General features: G+C 37.3%; 1 protein-coding gene across 8 annotated transcripts in view; it reads right to left on the bottom strand.

The window, feature by feature from the left end:
• The window catches only part of KDM1A (lysine demethylase 1A), a 65638-nt gene that overhangs the window by 29790 nt on the left and 8557 nt on the right, over positions 1-27291 (bottom strand). For 4 of the 8 annotated variants that reach the window (XR_013415089.1, NM_001265639.1, XM_077996447.1 and 1 more), the window contains 4 exon segments: positions 23991-24156; positions 10114-10173; positions 4126-4259; positions 471-549 (listed from right to left, as the gene is read on the bottom strand). Coding sequence is in view for 6 of the 8 variants with exons in the window: in NM_001265639.1 (NP_001252568.1) it covers positions 471-549; positions 4126-4259; positions 10114-10173; positions 23991-24156 (439 nt within the window). In the remaining 2 variants the exon portion in view is untranslated. 8 annotated transcript variants of the gene reach the window in all.

Raw genomic sequence — 27291 nt, forward strand, 5'->3', positions numbered from 1 at the left:
AAAATTAGCCGGGCATGGTGGCGGGCGCCTGTAGTCCCAGCTACTCAGGAGGCTGAGGCAGGAGATAGGCATGAACCCAGGAGGCAGAGCTTGCAGTGAGCCGAGATCACGCCATTGCACTCCAGCCTAGGCCACAGAGCCAGACTCCATCTCAAAAAAATAAAAATAAAAAACCAGATAGTGAGCCATGAAGCGCCAAAGTATTTCATGGATCAAAGCTGGACAACAGGTCTAGGAAGAGTACTTAGCAATCTCTTGAACTCATGTGTTAACACAATTTAAAGACCAGAAGATGAAAAAAAACATAGAAAACAGGTTTTCTAAAAGACTTATTTTTGCACAGCACAAGGTGAAATAACATGGAAATATGAATGAAAAAATTAATTATCAAGGAACCATGAGGCTCCTAGAAGAATACAGCAATTTTCACAATCCAGTACAAAATTAGTCCTATTGAACACACTACTTACTGTTATAAGGTGCTTCTAATTGTTGGAGAGTAGCCTCAAATGTCAGCTGAATCTTTGGATTATCCAACCACAACTGCAGCTGCATTTAAATGATATAAATTGTATTACATACAAATAGACATATGTCATTTAACCATCTTTAAAATCATCTTTTAGCTGGCTGCAGTAGCTCACACCTATAATCCCACCAGTTTGGGAGGCTGAGGCAGAAGGATCACTTGAGCCCAGGAGTTTGAGACCAGCTTGGGCAATATAGTGAGACCACATCTCAACCAAAAATATAAAAACTGGCTGGGTATGGTAGCACATGCCTGTAGTCCCAGCTATTTAGGTGGCTAAGGCAGAAGGATCACTTGAGCCCGGGACGTCGAGGGTGCAGTGAGCCATGATCATACCACTATACTATAGCCTGGGCAACAGAGCAAGAGCTTGTCTCAAAAAATAAAAATAAATAAAATCATCCTTTTAACTTTAAGGCCCCAAACATGGGTTTTCCTTGAATTAAAACAGTGAGATTATACTCCTGACAAAGAAACTGATGAACACAAAACCGTATCAAATAAGTAAATTACTGAAGAAGCCGGGGTTATTTAGCCTAAAAGAGAAAACCACCGAGTAACTTGCCAAGTCCATACAGCTAGCAGGGAGCAACTGGCATTTAAACCCGAGTTATACGACTTCAGAGATACTAAGTGGATAAAATCCACAAAATCTAATGATCAGCTGGTTATGCTGAGGCTGGGGAGAAAGGTGTCAAGGACAACACCTCCATTTTGGTACAACTAAGCTAGCTGGTATGCCAGACAATGAATGGAATCACTTTAAAGAAAAAATAAGATAATGAGTTCAGCTCCAAGCCAACAAGACGAGATACAAAATAGATGGATATAGAGTCTGGAGCTCAGAAGAGAGAGGAGGTCTGGAGTCATCTGCTTATGGGTAATAACTGAAGTCAAATGCATTGAAAAGGATTCTCAGAGGAAAAAATAGGGCGAGAGGAGAAAGAACTCCCAAACAGTCCACATAATGGCTAATTGTTAAGGATCATCCTATAAAGCAATCAGAGAAGACACCCAGGGAGGCAGGAGAAAAACCAGATACTAAGTTATTGAATCCAAGGAAGTACTGTGTTTAAGAAGAAAGGAGCAGTCAAATTATTTCAAATACTGCTGAAAAAACAGATGAGACATAAAAAACATTATGATACAATCAATGGGCTCTAAAATGAATTCTCTTCAAAGTGAGTATATACTTGCAAAATGCAAGACAAACTAAATACTACTATATTTAAGTCTTAGCTAAAAATTAAAAAGACTGCTCCATAAGACAACTTTCAACCAAGAAGAAATTAATTTGGCTATATGTAAATAAACCAAATACTAAGGGATTACAACCAAATCTACACAGATACTCTACTCTGTGGCCACTGTAAGGTAAATGGACTTCCTCAGGTGCACACTGTGCCCAAGTTCCTCACGCCCAACACAAGTCTTCTTCCTCCTCCTCCTACAAAATAACGCTTAGGTCACAGTCTAGTTCAATAATCCTAAAGTTTCAATTTTAAAGTATTATAGTTTAAGACTAGAGAACTGACAAAATTCTTGCAGTAGACGTTGATTTACATTCTGTTTCACAGCCAGAGACCACAAATCTAACATGGTTTGGAAACCCTTCCCCAAATCTGGACTTTTGGTGAATCAGAGAAGACAGAGATCCCTGTAAATCTATCGCTCAAATCTAAGTAAAAAGTGAAAACTCTCTTCAGATAAAACAAACAAACAAACAAAAAAAATGACAATTTTGTCTTAAAAAAAATCCACTTAGAGCAAATACTGATATGCTACACACAGAAACTGATTCAATTATAAGACAAATCAGCCTCAGACTACACACTAAGAATTTTCTGTTCACTGTTTTAAAAACTCACTGTCTTCACTGTTCTTTTCTGTTTTACAAAAACCCAGGATAACCTATCAATTGCTCTAGCTAAATGATATTTAACAATCGAAATTAAGCAGTGGTTTTGCAATCTAATAGCCAAAATAAAGAAACTGGTGGTGGCTAAAAAGCAGACATATCAATGACATCTCTAAGCTATATTCATATTCAAATTAGCTGAATCACAAGGTAAATTTCTTCTGTGTTGTATCACCCTAGAGTAACATGAATATGTTCTTTTTTTTTTTTTTTTTTTTTTTTTTGAGACAGAGTCTCGCTCTGTCGCCCAGGCTGGAGTGCAGTGGCCGGATCTCAGCTCACTGCAAGCTCCGCCTCCCGGGTTCACGCCATTCTCCTGCCTCAGCCTCCCAAGTAGCTGGGACCACAGACGCCCGCCACCTCGCCCAGCTAGTTTTTTGTATTTTTTAGTAGAGACGGGGTTTCACCGTGTTCGCCAGGATGGTCTCGATCTGCTGACCTCGTGATCCGCCCGTCTCGGCCTCCCAAAGTGCTGGGATTACAGGCTTGAGCCACCGCACCCGGCCGAATATGTTCTGAATAGCATCTTTCCCTCATCTACTTACTCTATGGCTAAATAAGAATTCCTGATGAATAAAATATATGAAAGAAAAATTTACAGAAGAAATACAAATGACCAATGTGAAAAGCAGTCAGTCTCAGTAATCCAAGAAATGAAAAAGAACAAAGATGGTTTCGGCCAGTTATAGGAGCACAGATTATCACTGTTTTAATAAAAATGGGCAGGGCAAAGGGGGGTTGACTGGTTCGGCCTTTCTGGGAAAAAATCTGGCAATATGTACAAAACTTTTAAAAAGTGTTCATAACTCTCTGACAAGGTAGTTTTCCTTCCAGAATTCTATAATAAGGAAATAATAGGTAGAGTCAAGAATGCATAAGACTGTCCAGAGTTAATTATAATAAAGCAAAATTGGCAACAAATGTCCAGCAGTTATATTATAACCCAACTGTCAGACAAAATATTATGCAGACACTGAAGTTAAATCATTCAACCAGAGGAAGAGGTTGAACAAGATGAGCAGAAAAGGGTAAAGATTTCTCTTATCTTGAGAGGGAAGGTCAAAGTGATTATTATTATTTTTAAAATATTTTTTAATGCTTAAAGGGTTTATTTGTTTTGAGACAAAGTCTCACTCTGTCGCCCAGGCTGGAGTGCAGTGGCATGATCTCAACTCACTGCAACCTCCGCCTCCTGGATTCAAGCGATTCTCCTGCCTCGGCCTCCCAAGTAGCTGGGACTACATGTGCCCGCCACCATGCCCAGACAATTTTTGTATTTAGTAGAGACAGGGTTTCGCCATGTTGGTCAGGGTGGTCTCCAACCCTTGACCTCAGGTGATCTGCATGCCTCGGCCTCCCTAAGTGCTGGGATTACAGGCGTGAGCCTCCACGCCCGGCCTAAATAAATATTCTTAATGTGTATTTATGAGGTTGTGAAGTATAAAAGGGATCCACAAGAATGTATCCAAGAAGGATCTCAATTTTATGAAAACAAAAATTATATACACATTTTTAAAATACCCAAATGAAAAATAACTATTAACAAAGGTTATCTCTGGGTAATAGTATTATAGATAATTTTAGAATTCTTCCTTCCCTTTTTATTTTTCCCATACGCTCTATCAAAGTCATACGTACTTTTTATAATCCAGGTGAAAAAGTTGACATGGAAACTTACTGTGCGGTTTCTAATGAACAGAAAAACCTTCTGGGTCTGTTGTGGTCCACTGATAATATCTGGAAAACAGGCTGCTTCTTGAGAAGTCATCCGGTCATGAGGAAGTCGGCTCTGGAAAGCTGCGCCCTCCACACCTAACGAAGAAAGCAAAGGACATCTAGGAAAAGTTCAAGTGAATACAAAATGGGTAGTGATGATGCTCAAATTCCTTTGCCTCACTCAAAGACTGACCTTATTAAAAAATTTTCAATTGTCTCAAAAGCTGAAACTTCCTTAGATATTAGCCACTTGGTTGAGCTTAACATTCCAAAGTTTATACTTTACTGAGTGAAACAACTACCTTATGAGACAAAGCATTTAAAATAGTTTCTTCGTCCATAAAATAACTTCATTATATTAGATGATCTAATTAAAATTAACACTACTGACAGGTGTACAGTAAATTTTAAAACTGAAGAACCAGAATAAAGGAAAATGCACTAACAGGAAAGCAAAAGAAGCTGTGGAGTGAAAAACACAATCACATGCCTTCTTTTAGGATTACAGCATGAAACAGAAAGACGACTTTAATAATCAACAGCAGAAAATCACAATCTCATCAACAGTATCATCCATTAGTAATCATAATTCAACGCTGGCAAGCAGTGAGAGAAATTAAGCAGACAACAATAAGACAGAAGAATGCAAGCAATTTACCTTTTCTGGCAGAAACATTAGAAATGCTTTACTATATACTACAAATATTACTATGTATACTCTATAACACATATACATATAGCGTATACATACACTATATACGGCAAATAAAATGTTATTTTTTTTCTTTTTTTTTTTTTTTAAATGAAGTTTTGCTCTTATTGCCCAGGCTGGAGTGTAGTGGTGAGATCTCGGCTCACTGCAACCTCTGCCTCCTGAGTTCAAGTGATTCTCCTGCCTCAGCCTCCCGAGTAGCTGGGATTACAGGCACATGCCACCATGCCTGGCTAATTTTTTGTATTTTTAGTAGAGACAGGGTTTCACCATTGTTGGCCAGGCTTGACTCGAACTCCTGACCTCAGGTGATCTACCCGCCTCAACCTCCCAAAAAATATGTTATTTTCAAACTCTTAATTAACTGGGTATTGTCTTGATAATTTTATAAATTTGTGGATAAGTACACCTTTATAAGGTGATCTTAAAAACACAAGCACAACAAATGCAAATGTATTTATAAGATCACCTTATAGATGCACTTATCACACCAGCTTATAAAACTATCAAGACTAAATTTAAAGAGTTTCAAAATTCCATACCATTTAAGTAATTATATATAAGTAACAAAATAGGCACCAGATATCCATGTATAATCTTTTTTTTTTTTTTGAGAGGGAGTCTCACTCTGTCGCCCAGGCTGGAGCGCAATGGCGTGATCTCGGCTCACTGCAACCTCTGCCTCCTGGGGTCAAGCAATTCTCTTGCCTCAGCCTCCCAAGTAGCTGGGACTATAGGAATGCACAACCATGCCTGGCTAATTTTTTTTGTATTCTTTGTAGAGATAGGGTTTCCCCATGTTGGCTAGTCTAGTCTGGAACTCCTGGCCTCAAGTGATCCACCCACCTCAGCCTCCCAAAGTGCTGGGATTACAGGAGTGAGCCACCCTGCTCAGCTATATATAATTATTTTAAAGCACATAAAACAGAAGTTGGAAGCACTGATAATGGAAGCAAAACTAATGCTAAAGTATTAGTAAGATTAGGAGAATTAAAAAAACAAGGCAGGTAAAGATGTAACTTAGAAAATTATAGCTAAGCTATCAAGGAGTCTGTTTCCACAAGACATTCATGTGGCAAACACTACCTAGAAAAAAATGATGTTTAACAAGTGGTCAAGCAAAAATACCTAATGCTAATTATGGGCCACATATTAAGAAATACTGTTCTTAGAGACAAGGAGGAAAAGCTATCCATTTACTGTAGATAATGAGGGCATAAACACTGTGTCTCACGTTACTAAATCAAATAAACAATCCTTACATTTAATTAATCCATAGCTAAATTTAAGACTGTCAGGACAATTTATTCTTGGGCCAAAAAAAAAAAAAAAAAAAGGAAAAATAGTAAAAAGCCATATTATAGGTGGAGCATGAAATTAAGGCAAGAAAAGAAGAAATGCTTACTATTGTGGATACAGTTTATTTCAGTAATGTGAAATTTTCTATACTACATGGCTTTGATGTCCCCAGCCCCCATTCCCAAATCAAAATAAATAAAAACTGAAAACAAAACAAAAAACCAAGACTAAAAATATCTCACATTATAAGGAACTTATCTACATTAATTCTGAGTATCTGAACCAAGTATCTCTAAACAGGCTACTTCTTGGTATAATTCATAAGTATATACTATTAACATGAAAATGATCTCTATTAAATTCCACGTCTCCCTGCCAAAAATGGTAGTTTTCTTTCTTAGCTATATTATCTTCTATACATTTAATAAGTAGTCATTGAACTCCTACTGCAAAATATTATTTTTCAATGACAGAAAAATCATGTAGGATACAATACCAAATTTTATAATACATTGGGCTCCTCACTACAGATGTTCTTTTTTTTTGGCGAGGGGAAGGACAGCGTCTCCCTCTGTTGTCCAGGCTCCTGGAGTGCAGGGGCGCAATCTCACACTGCAACCTTTGCCTCCTGAGCTCAAGTAGCTGGGCTGCCCCAGCCTCCCAAGTAGCTGCGACTACAGGTGCAAGCCATTATGTCTAATTTTTTTTATATTTTGTGAAGATGGTGTTTCACCATGTTGCCCAGGCTGGTCTCAAACTCTTGAGCTCAAGCAATACACCATCTCGGCCTCCCAAAGTGCCAGGATTACAGGAATGAGCCAATGCGCCTGGCCTCAGATGTTCTCATCAAAAATCACTCTAATGTAGTTGGCTAATTTGGGGAATTTTTGAGAACATGTAATGATTAAGAAATGTTATTTATATTTTCAAAGTATTTTTAAATCAAACATCAGAAGTTTAAACAAAGGAATTTAAAGAAACTAAACATGGTGACATTAATGTATGCTTGGAATAATATTCTTCTCCATCTCTATCTTCTAAACAGCATCTAAGAAAACTAGCTATTCTCAATACTCTGATATCATTTTTAAAATGAAAAATGGTCTCTAAAAACTCTCAATAATTATTTCCTTCCCTTTAGTGTTTAGGGATACTTATTTTAAGGAATGAAGACCATTATCAAAACCAGGGTGAAAAGCCTGCAAGATAAAAAGCTAACCTTTTCTTTAAGAAAAAAAAAAAAAGTATGTTAATTTGTAACCTAAACTGTTGAGAAGCTAAAACATCCTTCTTATAGGACAGTACCAAAATGAAGTAATAGACACCACTTTGGATAATCTAACTCATGAGTACCTATCTCTTCTAGAGGAAAAATCTTTTAGAATACAAATGATTTTAATAACATCCTAAAAGTACCAACAGTACACATAATTCACAAGTAATTTACACTTGGCTCTGATAGTTTTGTACTTCAGTGTTTGTGTTTTCCATTAAGTAATGGAATCTGGTATTCTGAAAATTTAGAATGTTTCCAAAACGTTGTCTTTGAAACATTCAAAAATTAATATAAAGCTCCAAGGTTGCCTAAATACCAGTCTTACCTTCTGTTCAGTTCCTTACTGCTCACCACGTTTATACAGGAAATTCCAGCATCACCATCCAGAATGCAGTCACTCTCAAGAAGAATTGCCCTTTCTAACGGTCTGACTGGCTTATACTTTCTCTGAATACATAGTAAATGTAGTTAAATATTTGAAGGAATAATTTAGACCTTTCGAAGTAGGTTAATTAGAAGGAGAAAAAGCGGGAGAGGCAGGTGAGATGACAGGTCCTCTATTCCATTAAATCATTTCCTCCTGATTCTGGTAAGATATAGGTAACATCTTGACTGCAATAAGGTAATAGAGATATTAAAAATTAACAAAGAAAAGAAGGCCTCCATGACAGTTACTTGCCTTTGATTTTTTATATCAAGTAGATAACTATAATCAGATTTCTAGCATGAAAACAAAAGCCTGATGGGATCTACATATTAAAGACTTTACTTAAAATGAGAAAACTAGAGATGTATCATATCAAGTCCTAGAATAGTTTTAAAATAAAAAGAATAAGGAATAGCGGGAGGTGAGAGAAAATGAAAAGAGAATTATACAACCTCCTATAATTCAGATTTTTTAATTTCTAGGGCAAACACTATTTTAAAGGATTTTAAGGGTGTAAGGAATAGTCTTTGCACTAAGAAGCAAGATCCCTGGGTTCTCCTTCTCCAGAACTGCTTGTGTATTGCTGGTCAATCTATTTAACTTCTTTGGGTTTCAGATCCTAATCCATAAATAAGGGAGATACAATACTGTTTGAAGGCAGGAAGTTAGACAAGATGACCTCAAGTTCTCTTCTAGCTCTAAGATTTAGGATGTGTATACCAACTTGAGGTGGATTTTAAGAAGTCAAGATATGATCCTGGCACCAAGATACCCATGAGGGTCATCTGGCTTCATTAAGAGAAGAATGTTGATCTCTTACAAGTACATTTCTAACCCTGATTGATCATTTCACAAATGCATACTTCTGAACATGACATACCCAAAGAGAGGTACTGAAGGGTTTAGAACAGTCACCATCATTCCTGGAAACACTCAAAATTCATGTTCTACTAACAGTAATCAGCAGCACCACTGTTTTATGAGAAAGTCTGCTTTCACTTTCAGCAATATATGATATTGTTTACTTATGCAAAAGAGCAAACAGTCACACATACACATACACACACACAAAACAGAAACAAAAAACAAGAAAACTCAATCTCTTTCTTCAAGATTAAGACTCTAAAGGCCATCCCTGATCTTCAACAGTTCCATGGAAGATCTAATTGTGTGTCATTTGATGAAAAGCATTCTTGAAGGTTTATATGCCACAGATATAGACTCTGAACAGGGTTTAATTCTGCTGAGATAACCATGTACTGATTATCAACCAGAAATCCTTGGGACAACATTTTTAAAAGTCTTCTCCTAACATTCTGGATCCCCTAACTACTAATTGCTGTATTAACAATGAACTATCTTTAATTCGAGAGAGTAAAATACAAATAATTCCAGGACCTGTTATATGCAAATAAAGCAGACTTAAGACAGTTGAAAAGTAACAACCTCCAAAAGTGAAGTAGCGCCTATTCCAATTCTATCAAAATGTATCTATGAACCAGTTTTGAGCAACTGGAACAAAAACATCCTTCAAGAGACAAAGGATGAAATCCAGATACGTTATTTTGGATTGCTGGGATAAATTTTAACTGTTCCAGATGGTGGCCCCTATAAATTCTTTACTTTTTCCTAGAAGTAAAAATCTCATACTGTTTGGTCTGAACAGAAAAAGTATTTCAAACAGACTTTTCAAAAGACATTTTTCACAGGAGAAACAAAATGTTTAAACTGAAGAATGATTAACTATGTAATGTTAACTAAAAAAAGGTACCCAATACCATGTAACAACCATTTTTAAAAAGATGTCACTTGCCCATGTAGTTCCTCTGACTAGTCCTAGAATGCCTCTCAGTCCTTTGTGTTTTTAGACTTTTGAGCCTGTGGCTTTTCCTCTCTGTGTGTACTGCTGTATTTCTCTTAAGGGCCCCATGATTCCTAAGTCTATGTTTTATATCATGTTTACTATTAATATAAAGGCTGCTGGGGAGAAAAGTACCCGCCATCTCCTCGAAAACATAAAGAGTGGAGGGCTGAGATCGGCCTGAGGACTTCAAAAGGTTTTGCTTGCCTTTGTTCTCGCTACACTCTCTACTACTACACTACTATGTCCTGTGGGTTACATTTCACCTGCGCTTCTGGCTAAAATGTGGATACCACAGCCAAAAACACTTGCAAGCATCAATTCCTACTTGGCGGCTCTTGCTACTAAGTGGCAAGCATCTAATGCCACCCTCACCTGATGCTTGGCCGTCTCCATACCCTCCAGAACTGTCGTCTTGAAGTCCTCCTGCTTGCCCTGTGGAAGGAAAGAGGAGAACTCAGGGACCTTACTCCATAAATTAGGATAATATCTGGACATAAAGGCCTAATAGTTGGTGACTCATGAATTGGCCACCAACTAGTAAACCCATATTCAGAGAGCTCCTTCTTCTGGAATCAAGGCCCAGGGAATTACATCATAGTCTTCCAAATTCTGGTCAGGAAGTTTCAACTTTACATGCTGATTCTTGTTGAAAGGCAGTGGAACAAAGTACATAGTATTTTTAATCACTAAATCCTTGCTGTCGGTCTTATTTAATATTAATAGTCTGGATGGGGGAAAATGGATTCCAAGTGTCTTTTACTAACAGCTGCTAGACTGGAAATGGAGGTGACATAGACTCTAGAATCTGGTGTTGCAATTCAGCATCAACTTAATATCCATTTAACTTTCTAATTTTAATGAAAAATTCTCTCCTTCTCTTCAAAGTAGGGAGTATAATTAAAAGACTCAGTCTCCAAAGAAGTTTCATTTACTATACACAGTAGACACTACTACAGTTAAATATGCCAGTACTTCCTAAATAAAACTAAAGAATACATAATAAGACACTCTGTGTGCTTGTGCCAAGTACTGTAGATAAACACACACTTGTGGGAACACACAGAAAGGCAGGCAAGATGTTGAATCTTCTACTTCATGCTACATAATAAGCTTTGTTAAGAAATTTTCCTCACTGATTAATATGTAGAAGTAACTTCAAGAAAAGAATCAAAGCTTGAAAATTCAATCTGAAAAAGAATAGACTGTCTTCTGAACTCTTCCAAAATCTATCATCAAGACAGATGCCATGATGCTCTTAAGCTTCTAGTCACCTGGTACAATATAGGAAAATGAGTGTGATCTTTGGAAGATATAAAACACCACCTCCCAATGATCTAAATAACTCAGACAAGCTTCATTAAACAGTTTATTTTAAAATATATACCCCAATAAGAAAGCAGATTGATTATTCCACCATTTGAGTTAGAAGGGAACAACAAAGAGAATAAAAAGATACTTAGATATAAGACATTATTTCTGATAATGATATTAGAATGTGTTGCTAGAAGATACATGCCCTGTTATGAAGATAGAATAGAATCTCATTCTAAACTCATTTTACTATGCTCTCGTCTGAAGGGTCCTTTAGGTTCAAAAACGTTATGCTTCTCAGACAAGGCCCAAGGTATACCTGTTTATAGCCCTTGGAAAAAGGCATACAATCATGAAGAGATGATCAGGTTACTAAATCCAATCTGAAAACTTATCTTGAAAATACAGGTCCTGTATTTTAAACTCTACTATAAACTTAAAATCAGATATATTCATTCTTAGTAAATTCTGACTTTATTCATAAAATATATTTTGTAGAGCTGGGCACAGTGGCTCAGGCCTGTAATCCGAGCACTTTGGGAGGCTGAGGTGGGTGGATCACTTGAGGTCAGGAGTTCAAGACCAGCCTAGTCAACATGGTGAAACCTCGTTTCTACTAAAAACACAAAAGTTAGCCAGGTGTGGTGGCACTCGCCTGTAATCCCAGCTACTCGGGAGGCTGAGGCAGGAGAATCGCTTGAACCTGGGAGGCAGAGGCTGCAGTAAGTCAAGGTCGCGCCATTGCACTCCAGCCTGGGCGACAGAGCGAGACTCCATCTCAAAATAATAATAATAATAATAATAATAATAATAAATTTCATAGGGTTTTAAAAAATGTTGCCATTGTTTTGTTTGGTTCCAAATAAAACCAAGCTGGATCAGAAAACTGAATTGTATTTGGGGAAGAAAGGGAGCAGCGAGGGACTCAGAACAATGAAACAAATAGTTTCCAAGAATCACACTTAAGATTAGGAATAATATAGCTGTTATCTTTCAAATTATGTTTCTGACTTGGCAAAAATAAAAGTAACAGTCTCTTGTCATGAAGGTATTTCACCACTAAAAACTTAGATAAAAACAGCAAAAAACCAAAAAAACAAAAAACACACACTTTGAAGTGAGCCTAAGCCTGAATTACTTTATCTTTCCTAATCCTATCGTTTTCCTTCTTTTCCAACTATAACACATGTCATACAATAAACTCATTAATTTAACCTACAGGTAGCTCTTGGCTGATTTTTTGTGTGTGTGAATCAATGGTGCTCTGATTCACAAAAACAGACGGATTTCTTACCCCTGACTTGCGTACTCAATAGGTCAACGAGAACAAAAGGGCAACAAGGTAGTCTTTTTTGTCTTCTGATTTTGAAGAAAGGAATTTAAAAACTTCTTAAAAAGATACTTTTTTTTTAATTTAAAAAAATACAGGGGAAATATAGAAAATACTCAATACCCTGCAAAGATTTTTAAAGGGGATCCCATAACAAAATGTCAAAAAAGAAATGAAACTCCAGGCCGGGAACGGTGGCTCACACCTGTAATCCCGGCACTTTGGGAGGCCGAGGCGGGTGGATCATGAGGTCAGGAGTTTGAGACTAGCCTGACCAACATGGTGAAACCCTGTCTCTACTAAAAATACAAAAATTAGCCAGGGGTTATGGCATGCGCCTGTAATCCCAGCTACTCAGGGAGCTGAGGCAGGAGAATGGCTTGAGCCCGGGAGGTGGAGGCTGCAGTGAGCCGAGACTGTACCACTGCACTCCAGCCTAGGCAACACAGCAAGACTCCGTCTCAAAAAAAAATAAAAAGGGAAACTCCAAAGTATTATTTAAGCAGAGGAGTAGAAGAAAACCAAGCAGAAGGTTCCATATAACATAAGAAATGATGGAAAACAAAAGTTAAAAATGCTTAAAATTAAATTAAGAAACATGATATTTATCTCTTGATGATGGTTTAACTTGTCTGGAAATAAAGAATGAAGTTATTATTTTCACTCCAATCATACTCGAGAGTACTTTGAAGGTGCCTACTTCTCCAAAGACAACTTAAAGATCATCTTTACTAGCAGTCTATTATGGACCAATTCTTGAACATTTTCTTAAAAACAGCAAATATACAATACTGCTTGCAGCTAACTTTTCATCCAGGTAGTCTCTGATTATGATGTATATAAAATCCCTTATTCATCTGCTCTTTGAGTCTTTCCAGCCTAGGACTCTGTTTCTGATAGTGGCTCAGGACACATTAACAGCAGGCAAGTAGCGCTGTTAGCTTTCCATGAGTACAAATCCAAAACAGAAAATGAAAATATGCAAAAGCAACTTTGTAATATCACCTCGATTTTGGCACCTCTACACAAGAAACTCCCTTTTGTTTTTATCCCAAACCATCAAACCTACAAAAGAGTCCTCAAGCTTGACGTAGAGACTCTTTTTCATTTTTAAATTATTTTTAGAGAGACAAGGTCTTGCTCTGTCGCCCAGGGTGGAGTACAGTGGTTCATCATAGTTCGCTGTAACCTTGAACTCCTGGGCTCAAGGGATCGATCCTCTTGCCTCAGCCTCCTGAGGAGCTAGGACTACAGGCATGTGCCACCATATCTGGCTAATTTTTTTTTTTTTTTGTAGAGACAGGTTCTCGATATGTTGCCCAGGCTGTTTTTGAACTACTAGCCTCTCACTTCAGCCTCTCAAAGCACTCAGATTATGAGCATGAGCCACCACAATCGGCCTAAAGTAGAGACTCTTCATACAGCTTATTTGTACACAGCTACTCCAAATTGAAAATGAAGATCTTTTTGGTTTATCTTACATAACAGCCTTTCAGTTGACTTCAGACCTTCAGATCTAAGAGTCCTTCTTGAACCGTGAAGTATTGTAGTTATAATCACATTACTGAATTTTTTCTCATCTGAATTAAAATAAGAGATCACTCTTCCAACATCTTAAAAGGAAGTCTATGTTGACTTTCAAATGCTTTTATCTGGCAAACAAACAAGAAAGTGAAAATTACTGGTTGGTTGTTTCCAGAAACAGATTCACATTTTGACTAGTTTCTTGGAATCACATTCAAATTGTAAACATTTTAAGAAACTTCTAAATCTAGGAAGCAACGATTTTCCGATACAAGATAAATTTATCAAAATGACCAAATTTATGGAATAAAAGTGAATGCCAACCTACTGATTTCAATTGAATTTAATAAATTAGCAGGTGAAAGAAACATTTCAAAAGTTAAAGCCAACTTGGAATATACGTCTCTACCGTATTAAGACACTAATTGAGTTTCTTATTTAATAAACAATGTTTACTATATCTACCCCAAAACTTCAAAGCACAAATACAGAAGTAGAATAGGTAGACTCTCTGTTTTCAAAGAGTTTACAACCTAGTTGAGAAAAGATGAAAAATATCTACAAGGAAACTTTTGTTATTGTTAAGAAACAAGAAGCTGTCACAGTCTTGGAAAACCAGGGAAGCTTTCAGAACAATTCCCAAGAGATCTGGATAGACTACGAGGCAGTGAAACCACCACTATGGTCCAGATCATTTACAAAGATAAAGAGAAAAGCACAGACATGGTATGTGCAGAGGACTGCACAGTACCTACTTACAGAAGGAGATGGTCTGAAAAAGCAGTGGGAGATCAAGTGGATTGGTAAAACAAGCCCTTTCCAGTACCCAAATCTGAATGTGATTTTAGTAGTAATGGAGGAAAACTGTGTGATCTTTGGCACAAAGACAGCACAACAAATGCTATTTTATTTTAGTTAAACTAATCTGGCCACCTTGTACGAGATGGATTAGAGGGAAAACCCAGATAAAGGAGATCCAATTGAAAAGCTATTGAAATAATTTACATACAAGTTGAAATTCACTAGAAAAAGGTGACAGTAAAAACGGGTAAGGCCTAACAAATGAGAAAGACTGTGCACAGTAAGATGTATGACTTTACAACAGACTTGGTAAAAGGGATAAAGAACTTTCAGGATGACTCTAGGGTTTTAAGTTCAGAAGACTAGTAATGCTACTAACAAAATGGGAAATTTGGGAAACCGGCTAATACAATTAAGTGGAAATGTTCTAAAGATGGCTGGAAACTAAAAAATAGAACTCAGAAGTAAGAACGTAGCTAAAAGACTTTAAGATAGCATGGAGGTAATAATAGGCTCAGAGAATTTGAAGCAGTCATAAATGCATGATTAATCTCATGAAGATAAGGAAAGTCACAGTTCCAAAGAGGAATTAACAGTGGCTCACACCTGTAATCCCAGTGCTTCGGGAGAGACCAAGTCAGGAGGATCACTTGAGACAAGGAGTTCAAGATCAGCCTGAGCAGCATTCAAAATGAAATTATGAGTTTCAACTAGAATAGCAATCCCTGGGTTACAGTATCATTTAAAATATTGAACTAAAACAGCCTTCTTAAGGTTTAGAAAAAAAGAAAAATTGTTTTGCTTGAAGTAGGAGCTTGCCTGGAACTTCCACTGAACTGCTGAAAGAACAATACCACCACAGATTTGTGCTTGAAGACTTCCGCTGGGTAGTAGTAGCAAGGATCCCATCAAAAGAAAGTAAAAGGCCCTACAAGCTAGGGAGAAATGCAAAGCTTTAGAAGCCAAAGGAAAGAATTTACTTTTTCACATATTATTTCCCTCCACATTCCATAGTAGAAATTTTCCTGATCCTTATTTTGCTGCAGTCTTGGTTTGTGTTCACTTTTCAAAATGTTCCAGAGAAAGCTTACATTTCAGATGTTACGTTGTCCAACTACCAAGCTTAAGGTGTGTCTGGTTAATAACAAAGCTTACAAAACGTTTCTTATAACTCGACAGCCGATGCAAGAATTTCAATTATATTATTCTCTTGAGGAAAGAAAAAAAACTGTTAGAAAGTCCCAAAGTCATCTGTCATTCTCATGATTTAACATAAAATATCACGATTTAAGTTACACACACACACACGCGCACGCGTGCACGCGTACAGTTCCAGATGCTTAAAAAGTTATCTATTTCATAAGTGACTCATTACTGTAAATGGCCTACCACCAACACTTTCCCAAAGTAAGATAGTATGTGTGTCTGTCTGGTCTAAAGCTGCCCTGAATTTTTTTCTAAATGAAAGACCAATCCACCCTATTCTTGGTTCAATTAACTCTGTTTAATAAACACAAGATGTTTATACATAAAGGTGGATTTCACATTTTCTCATTTGATTCTCATAACAAGTCTCATTTTGTAGATGAGAAAATCCTCAAAAAGTATCTTGTTCTCCTATTACAACATGATCAGACCCAATAAATGATGGCAACAAAAAGAATTCAAATAAATTATAAAAATAAAGGTGATCAGCTAAACAAATTACTATTTTGCCTTAATAAAAAGTACAACAAAATAACCAATGAAATGACATCATTAAGAAAAGCAGGTCAATCTCTCAAAGACCAAACATAAACTTGTAGCATCTGATTCAAGGGTTCTTTATCAGCCAAAAGTAGTAAACAGTTAAAAATCAAGGATCTAAAACTCCTTTCATGTTTAACACAAAATTTCAAAACCCAATTTTAGGGAGAAACATTATTTAAAAACAGCTTCTGAGAGATCTATTGTACAACATGGTGACTATAATTAATCACAATACATTGTATTCTTGAAAAACGTCAAGAAAGTGGGTAAGTGCTCTCACCACAAAAATGATAACCATGTGGGGTAACGCATGTTTATCAGCTAAATTTGGTCATTCTGCAATGTATTTATACTTCAAAACATCATGCTGTACATAATAAATACAATCTTATTTATCAATTAAAAAATAACTTCTGAGTTCTCACCATACTTTCTATATATTTCTATTGTAGTTTCTTCATTGTAGCTACTTATTAACATCTGTAACCCTAAACTGAACTGCAAATTCTTTTTTTTTTTTTTTGAGACAGGGTCTCACTCTATCACCCAGGCTGGAGTGCAGTGGTACAATCCCGGCTCACTGCAACCTCTGCCTCTCAGGATTAAGCGATTCTAGTGCCTCAGCCTCCTGAGTAGCTGAGATTACAGACATGTGTCACCACTCCCAGCCAATTTTTGTATTTAAAAAAATTTTTTTTTAAGTAGAGACGGGGTTTCACCATGTTGGCTGGGCTGGTCTCGAGCTCCTGGCCTCAGTTGATCCACATGCTTTGGCCTTCCTAAGTGCTGGGATTACAGGAATGCACCACAACACCCAGCCACTGGACAACAAATTATTTGCAGGAGGATGTAGTCTTTCTCTTTGAACCCTTATAATCCAGCACTGTGACTGAGACAAAATAATTATCATTGTACAATAATATATGTAGAATAAAGTCAATGAGGAACTACCACATTTGGGGGAAATCTTAATTTTTGTAGAAAATGCCTCATTTATTTTTTTAAAAATTTGCCCTCCATACTACCAATTCTCTACTCTTCACCCTTCCTACCTCTATATGCCTCTAGAATTTTTATATTGATATCACACTTGAGTATTTTGCTTTCCATTATGCATTTATGTCTACATTTGTGTCTCATACTAGGCTATAAATTATCTGAGAGTGGGGACCATGTGTTGTATAGCATATTTATCTTGATCTATTCATAGTGCCTCAAAATATAAGAATGTAAGAATTCTGTTGAATTACTTTTTCAGTCTGTCACTTTTTTTCCTTAGCCCTCCAGTAAATTTTGGAGCATAGATCACTGAAATGATGTTGTTATTCAAAAAAGGCAGGGAGGCAGGGAGAGGGTGGCAAGAGAACTAACCCTATGCCTATTTTCTGAATGTATGCATCATACTTCATATAATGAGAACTCAAATGATTTCGGGCATTTATTTTATACTAGCATGTCAAAATGACAACACAGACAACTCTGTCAGGAATGAACTCCCTAGTCACTTCTGGTAAACCTATAAAACAGGGTCTCCTGCTGGGCTTGGGGATGTAATAGAATCCTATCATCTTCCCTGTGGTGGTAATCTGAGTTAATTCTCACTAAACCTGAAAGCTAGTCCTTCTCTCTGGTTCCATTTGTAGGCATGGAGAGAGAAATCAGAGAGAAAAGCCTGAGATTAGCCACTTGAGAATAGTTACAGCATGATTTTAAAAAAAACAAAGTGGTTCACCTGAACTCTGGTCATTACTATTCATGCTGCCAAACCCAGTGCTTGGCAACCACCACCCACGGCTGTACTGACTGCACTCAGTATGACTGTCTCACAGGAAGAGATCAGAGTACCTTACAAACAAAGAACTATACTAATATAAGGTGAAAATATTAGTATCGTTTTTTTTTTTCTTTTAAAGTAAGAAAATTAATCTTCAACTCTTCTCTGGTCAAATTCTATTATGCCAAGTTCTATAGAATAGTCTAAAAGATACCACCTTTTAATACTTGCTCTACTAAATAATTCATCAAATTTTTGGTCCTCAATCTTTTGTTATATGAAATTTTCATTATAACAGCATTTGTGATCAAATTTCATTGAATCTTTAAATTCTTCTACCCATAAATTGTGTATTTTCTGTAATTTAGTATTTTTACTAATTCAGGTTAACATCACCTTTTAGGTAAATTTTAAAAATACTTTCAACCTACAGTATGATTATTATGTGAACAAGCCCCCAAATTTATTAAAACCACACAAAATTGTTTACCATACCTTTATCTCACATAAATGATTTTTGTTAATTTAACAGCCAAACTGGGTGTGGTGGCTCACACCTGTAACCCCAGCACTTTGGAGGCTGAGGCAGGTGGATCACCTGAGGTCAGGAGTTCGAGACCAGCCTGGCCAACATGGAGAAACCTCATCTCCACTAAAAATACAAAATTAGCTGGGCATGGTGGTGCATGCCTGTAACCCCAGCTACTCGGGAGGCTAAGCCAGAATTGCTTGAACCAGGGAAGTGGAGGTTGTGGTGAGCTGAGATAGCGCCATTGCACTCCAGCCTAGGCAACAAGAGGGAAACTCCGTCTCAAAACAAACAAACAAACAAACAAACAAAAACAGCCTACATGTCTTTATTTTATTTTTTATTTTTTATTTTTTTTTTTGAGACGGAGTCTCGCTCTGTCGCCCAGGCTGGAGTGCAGTGGCCAAATCTCAGCTCACTGCAAGCTCCGCCTCCCGGGTTCCCGCCATTCTCCTGCCTCAGCCTCCCAAGTAGCTGGGACCACAGGCGCCGCCACCTCGCCCGGCTAATTTTTTGTGTTTTTTTTAGTAGAGACGGGGTTTCGCCGTGTTAGCCAGGATAGTCTCGATCTCCTGACCTTGTGATCTGCCCGTCTCGGCCTCCCAAAGTGCTGGGATTACAGGCTTGAGCCACCGCGCCCGGCCAGCCTACATGTCTTTAAAAACACATACCTACAAACTTTTAAAATTACCACATATAATAGAGAAGAGGGCTTCCTCTGGTACAAATAAGAATATAAACAAGAAGATAAAGTGATTCTTCGCATGGTCATTCATAAAATAAATTATAATATAGACTTGTTGACCAATCACATCTAACAAAATCTATTTGAAGACTTAACCAATAACTTAATGGAAGCCTCTGAGCTTCATTAGAGTCTTAAGTATTAGGACATCACAGAGCCTAGAAAAATGATATACACACTCACATGCATATACACACAGACACAAGCACACTTCTGATGTCTCTACTGAGAAATCCATTAACTTGAAGAAGGCTTGAGAAAGGCATCTTAATAACCCATTTCAAATTTCCTTTTATTTATTTTAGAATAAGTTTCCATGAAAGTCTCAGGCTATGTATAACTAAGTTACTTCTAACTCAGAATGTATCTTGAGTTCTCTAGTAAAAAGTTACCCGATACAAAATTTAAATCCAGGAACTAACTAGTAAGATTTTTCTGGTAAATTCTAACTGCTGAAAGGCAGCGGAGGGAAAAAAAAATTGAATCATGTTTCCATATGAAAATAAAAAAGCCAAGTGTTGGAGAATCAGTTAATACAGGAATATAAAACTCACTGAGGAAAATAATGTAATGTACACAGGGTAACAATCTGAGCAAAGACAGGAAAAAGGCATTTCTCCAAAAAATAAAAGGTACTTTACCAGGGGACTATTATTCTAAATCAATGAAGTCCCACTGAAGGAGATTTGATTCTATTTTATAAACTCTCCACTATTACGTGACACTGCTAGTAACCAAACACACTCAATTCCAAAGACAACCTGTTCAAGTTTAGTTGGCATGACCTAGAAAAACTTCCATCTTCACAGAAAAGGTACTAGGAAACCAAGTAAAACCATCATGTGTTAAAACAAATATATGCAAAAGTACAGTAAATATAAAAATGCATGGAAATGTTTAGGAAAACAAAATGAGGTAGTTTTTAAATATAAACAGTAATATTTGGTATGAAAAATCCATTATTTACCCATTTTGACTACCATAGGACTACAATGCCACATTAAGTTATGGTCAAAAATTGACAAATCTAAAAACAATATTTAGGTCAACAGAGACAACTTCCTTCCAATTAAATAAGTTCAATCAGACCAACAAAAACACCCAAACTTTTCTTTCCATAAAAATTCAACTTTGATATTAAGAACATTTTTCCACTGACCAATAGTCTAAATTATCTCTCCAATCTCAGCTTCTTTACTCCCTTAGTTCACCCTTAGCATGAGACTGGTCTTTCCAAAAACATATTTCAGAGTAACCTCCCTTGCTCAAAAAACCTCAGGGCTACCACTGACACTCCTAATGCTCAAATTCCTTAGCCTGGCTTAGTCAACCAAGGCTATTCACAATATGGCTCCCATCTTTCTGGCTTCCTCTCAGTACTCTCCCAGAGGAACCTTATTCAGTCAATTTGACCCACTGACTTCAGGACATCTTGTGCTTTCATAATTAACAAAGTATTTTCTTCCTGTTAAGATTAACACACTGCAGAAAGCAAAGCAAAAATTTCTAAACAAATTTAAAAGTTGGTAAGAATGAAATGTATGCAAATATTACTTTTTTGTTTTGTTTTTTTGCATTTTTTTTTGAGGCGGAGTCTTGCTCTCACAAAGACTGGAGTGCAGTGGCACTATCTCAGATCACTGCCACCTCTGCCTCCTGGGTTCAAGCAACTCCTGCCTCAGCCTCCCAAGTAGCTGGGATTACAGGCACGCACCACCACACCTGGCTAATTTTTATATTTTTAGTGGAGACAGAGTTTCACTATGTTGGCCAGGCTGGTCTCGAACCCCTGACCTCAGGTGATCCACGCGCCTCAGCCTCTCCAAGTGCTGGGAGCCACCGCGCCTGGCCCTTACCTATAATTTTTGACAGAATAAGTCAATTCCTAGTGATTGCCTTATAAAAAAAACTGAGAACAAGAAACGGTTTGGTAAAGAAGCAAACCCACAGGCCTGGCATGGTGGCTCATGTCAGTAATCCCAGCACTTTGGGAGACCGAGGCGGGCCAACATGGTGAAACCCTGTCTCTACTAAAAATGCAAAACTTAGCCGGGCGTGGTAGCGCACGTCCATAATTCCAGCTACTCAGGGGGCTGAGGCAGGAGAATCACTTAAACCCGGGAGGCGGAGGTTGCAGTGAGCCGAGATCATGCCAATGCACTCCAGTCTGGGTGACAGAGCGAGACTCTGTCTCCAAAAAAATAAAAATGAAACAAACCTATATCTTCTCTCAAGCTTTTAATATAGTCATATAGCAATGCTTCCATTCAATTTTTGACTAAAAACTTTTGCAAAAGATGATAAGACAAAAGACTTAGAAACCCTGGACAGTGTCCAAATATTTAACTTACCTGATAACATTTTATGATTCACCATCAGGACCCAATCTATTGCTAAACTACATAAGCAGTTTAGGCTAATAAGTTGACACTTTTTCTAGGGAAAGTACATCCCTAATTCACTCCAGAAATTTTCAAAATCATTAAGTTGTTTTAAAGGAAAAATCACTATTTTCATAACCACAAACAATATATTAGCAAGTTTTGGCTGTTATCACATCTCTAAGCACTGAAGACATCCTCAACTTAAAATTTCAACTTCCCCCCAAAAACAAAGATAACTTAAACTAAACCACTGCATTATAATTAACTACAACACAATAAAGACAGCTCCTAAATCCTAAATCCTTTTGTTAAGACATTTACTTTTTGTGGGAACAATACCTGACATTTATGAAATTAAAAACAAACAAACAAACAAAAAACGCTTTCAGAAAAAAGCAAACAGCAACACCAAGACATGGTTTAAAATTTTCAAAGAAACGCTTATCAACTTGGAACCTATGGTAAATCAATTATTTACTGGAGACACAACCACACAAAAAAGGTGAGGCAGCATCTGAGATATCAGATCATCAATGCGTAATACTTAGAGCCCTTGAACTAAAAAGTCAGTCCACTCTTGAGCTACCACAGACATTAAAAGGGTTATCCCCAAGTATCTCATTAGCAGGTCTACAGCAAAGGTAGAAGAAATGTAAGAACCAAAAAGAACACAGAAGAAAAAAGCACAGGGTGAAGGGAAAGGTTGGAGGTAAGAACAGAAAGAAGAGAGATAAATGTGTAAGACTAGAAAGAGGAAGAAGAAAAATGAAAAATGAGAGAAGGTGTAAAGTAAAAAGGCAGCTACACTTGCCCGGGGGACATTAGCCCCAAAGGTAATATACTACTGAAACTAGAAACCTTCAAACAAGGAGTTGCCCAATAAATCATTTTAAGAAAGTTTTAGGAAAACCACTCTTCTTAGAAAACCCCTGACTTTTGAATGAACTAAAACCAGAATCTAATCTATCTTTTTTCTGAATGTTCTCAAACTGTATTCCTTTAGTACACTTTATTACAGTCCTATAAATTATAAATTTGATTTTTAAGTTTTAGCCAGACTTTGATAAGCTCCAAACCTAAGTAACACTTGACTGGTAATGCCCTCAAGTGAAGCATCAGTACTTCTGGTAATTCACAGTAACACCATAGGGGAGAAAACCCTTAAAAAAAAGAGGCTAAAACAAAAGATAAAACATCTTAAATGAAGTATGTCTTAATCTGGGTACCCATGAAAGTCACGCAAGACACAGCAGATGGGGTCTGAAACCACCATTCTGTTTTTAAAAGGTACAGGACTAAAAGAACCAGAGAGATGTGTGGGTCTGAAGCTATTCGAAATATAAAACTTATTTCAAGAGGAGGAACTTAGTAAAAATTCAAAGTCAAACAGAGTAAATAAAATGTCATTAAGGGCACGAGATACAAAAATTCATTAAAATACTGCTTTTGCTTGGGCTCTCCAAAACAGAAAGGCATGTATCGCTGACTGGTCCAGCCATCCTCAGAAAGCTAGTACTCAGCATTGAGGGTGTGTTAGTGAGAATTCTTTAGAGCTGTTTGAAGCTCTGAAACCAAAACTATAGACTCCCATAATCTTTCTAGATTTTTCTGGCCTAGAATATATTTTTATATTTGTTCACCAGGAAAAGGCACTTCTCAAAACCAATCCACACCATGAAAGTTTTATCATCAAGTATCTAACTACGTGGTAAACACATCATTTAGCTAGAACAATTTCTGAATCAGAGCTGTCATTGACGGGTCTGGTGCTTTGGATGTAGCTTTCTGTATGTCTTCTCTAATCATTTATTTTCTCCTATTTTCCAACCACCTTATATTGCCACTGTCCTTCCATTCCCACCCTTTACCTTCCTCCTGTATATGTACAGACACACAAAAAGAGTATCAGTACCACTACGTATGTATCTATGTGTATACATACACACATATACCTGTATATGTATACACACACACAAAGACACACATGGCAGGAACCCCAATATCAGAGTTTATTGACATAAATAATATTGTAGAATAGAAATAAATCCATTAATTCTTATTTCTAAGATAAAACAGAACTGTCGTTGGACACTACAACTCACCCGATGGTTCTTCAGGCTCACTTTCATTTTCTTCCTCAGGCGGGGCTTGAGGGGGTGGTGGGGGAAGTTTCTTTTCCTTCTCTGCTTTGGCATTTCTCTCTTCTTCTGAATAATACTCATCTTCTGAGAGGTTGGCCAAGCTTTCATCCATCTCTCTGTACTCTACCTATATGGAGATCATACCAGGGAAAGCTAAATGCAGTGAACATTTAAAATCAGGGACTCTATTTGGAACCATCAATCAATGTGAATTGTTAACTTCACATTTTAAGGGAAGTAAGTGTACAACAAGGAACAAGCCAGCTTATAATAGGTAGTTATTAAAAACAAAACCTTCATGAAACAATCTTGTGTCAGTTCAGGTTCAAACTAATCTGCAACTTTTACATCATAGCACTGACATTCAAACCATTGACTCTAAGGCTCTCAACAACTTCTCAAAAAAAATTTTTAATTGTATGTATCATGCTCACATACTGGAATTTCCAACAAAATTTCCAAAAAATATCATGCTCACATACCGGAATTTCCAGACAAAAATATAGTTAACTAGAATATCAAGTCTGTCTAATGCCAAGCCTGTGCTTCTAACTACTATTCCAACGGAAAATAGCAAAACAATTCCAAAAACCAAATGGAGGGCATGGAGTAGAAAATAACAACAGTCAAACTGAAACTATGAAAAGGTGCATTTGCTTAAAAAATTCACTTAGGAGAGGCCAGGTGCAGTGGCTCACGCCTGTAATCCCAGCACTTTGGGGGGCTGCGGCAGGCAGATCACCTAAGGTCAGGAGTTCGAGACCAACCTAGCCAACATGGTGAAACCCTTCTCTACTAAAAATACAAAAATTAGCTGGGTGTGGTGGCAGGCACCTGTAATCCCAGCTACTTGGGAGGCTGAGGCAGGAGAATCGCTTGAACCCAGGAGGTGGAGGTTACAGTGAGCCGAGATCAAACCACTGCACTGCAGCCTGGGCGTGAGACTCTATCTCAAAAAATAAAATAAAATAAAATAAAATAAATTAAGGAGTAAGTGACGTGGAAATGGAGGATACAGGTCTTACTACTAATTCACACCGGCTATAAAGGAAAGGGAGGTATGTCATTAGCAAAAAGAGGAAGCAGTTTTAGTGAATGTGTCACTGAGGGTAACAGAGCGTAAGACAGGAAAGATTATTATGGATTGGTTAGCCAAAATGTGTAATATGGTATTACAAATAGTTTTCAACATTGGAACATTCTCAAATCATCATTGTGACTTCCTAATAAAAGAAACTACAGCTAATTATTATGGAATCAATTAAAAGATAATTATTATGGAATCAATTAAAAGATTCTAATTATTATTAATTCCATGAAAAGATAATTTATTAGACATGGAAAAAAAGCAAAGACAATGTGGTTTCCACACGTATCTAATGTTTTACATTTCCAAGATTAATAGTCCTGTGGATTACAGTGAATGTAATACATTTTAACTTGCTAAACATCTTTGATATAGCTTTGGATGGTCAGCTGTTTTTATACTATCTTTTTGCTCTTTTTTTTAAATGATAGGACCACAAGATTTGGGGGAGGGGGAATGGCTGCTGGAAGTACAAGAGTTTTACTGAAAATAGGGATTGGGTTAGAAAACAGAAACAAAAATTAAGAATAATGAACTGACTAGTTCTGACCCATGCTCTAAGAATCTTATTTAATATATGAATAATTGTATTCACCTACTCAAATACTGAACACTGAGCACATGGTACAATGGAGAAAACAATTATGACTGAGTGTGTCCCTGCCCCTAAAAAGCTGAAAATCTGGTTCCAAGTAAATGATCCTGATCAGATGACCATCTCATACAGGGTCTCTGCAATAAGACTCCAGAAATGTAGATGATATTATACTAAACTTTATCCTAACTGACTGAGATAAACTGTGGAAATAGGTCTCAGGACAATGGATGAAAAAGCAGCAAGGAGAAAAAAAAAGTTTCAAAGAGGGAGAGAAGTCAGAATAGGCCATAAACTTTTATAGTATGCAGTTTTCTTGTCCTTTTACCCCTCAATAGTGCTTGACTCTTCCCTTCCCCAAAGATTCAGTCCTTTGATCCTCTGCCCATCAATCTTATTTACTCAATAATGACTTAACAAGTACCTAATATGGAACTGGACAATGTGCAAATTTTGAGACAAAAACAAAGACTAATACAAAATCCTTTCTATTGTAGTTCAGTTTTTCCCAAAGGATGTTCCACTAGATACTATATCCTTTGAAGGAGTAAAGGATCCAATATCAAGTCTGGGAAACTGCAATCTTTACAGGTCCCCTCTAGGAGAGTCACAATTCACATTAAAGGAGAAGGCTGGGTGTGGTGGCTCACACCTGTAATCCCAGCACTTTGGGAGGCGGGGGCAGCAGATGCCAAGGCAGGAGGACTGCTTAAGCCCAGGAGGCCAAGGGGTGCAATCTGTGATCGCACCACTGTGCTCCAGCCTGAGTGACAGACACAGACCCTGTCTCAAAAAAATAAAAAATAAAGGTACTGCTAAGTTTTGCATCAAAAACAATCTTTTCAATATTGTTTAATCCAGTGTCTTGACAAAGAAATAATTAACAAGGAAAACACTTGGAAAAGGCTGGTCTAGAAAGGGTTCTTAGTCTTTAGGAACAAAAGAGATTAGAAAAATACGTACAGGTAGAAGCAATAATATCCGATGGTATTATTAAAAACAAAACTGTTTCACAGAACCCTAGGATTCTTCAAGATTTAGAATTTTAATTTTTAAATGTATTAAATACACACTCATGTGTTAAAACAAATCTTAATTCTTTAGAGACCACCAACACATTAACTTGTGCTGCTCGGGTAACTTAACTTGGGGTAGACTTAAGAATGAAGTTTCTTCTGCCATCTCTGTTCAACTGAGAGCATCCTGAGATGACAAAGCAAGCTTAAAAAAAAAAAAAAAAAAAAAGCTGGGAGCAGTGGCTCAAGCCTGTAACCCCAGTACTTTGGAAGGAAGAAGGAGGAGGATCATTTGAGCCCACTTCTACACCAGCCTAGACAACACAGGGAAACCCTGTGTTTATAAAAAACTAAAAAAACTTAGCCTGGTGTGGTGGCGTGCACCTGCAGTTCCAGCTACTAAGGAGGCTGAGGTGGATCACTTGAACCCAGGGGGTCAAGGCTACAGTGAGCTATGATCTAAACACGGCACTCCAGTCTGTGTGACAGAGTCGAGACCCTGTCTCAAAAAACAAAACAAAAAAAAAAAAAAAAAAGAAAGCAAACAAAACCAACCTCCTCCCT

This window comes from Macaca mulatta, chromosome 1, assembly GCF_049350105.2.
Source record: "Macaca mulatta isolate MMU2019108-1 chromosome 1, T2T-MMU8v2.0, whole genome shotgun sequence".
Classification (NCBI taxonomy): domain Eukaryota; kingdom Metazoa; phylum Chordata; class Mammalia; order Primates; family Cercopithecidae; genus Macaca; species Macaca mulatta.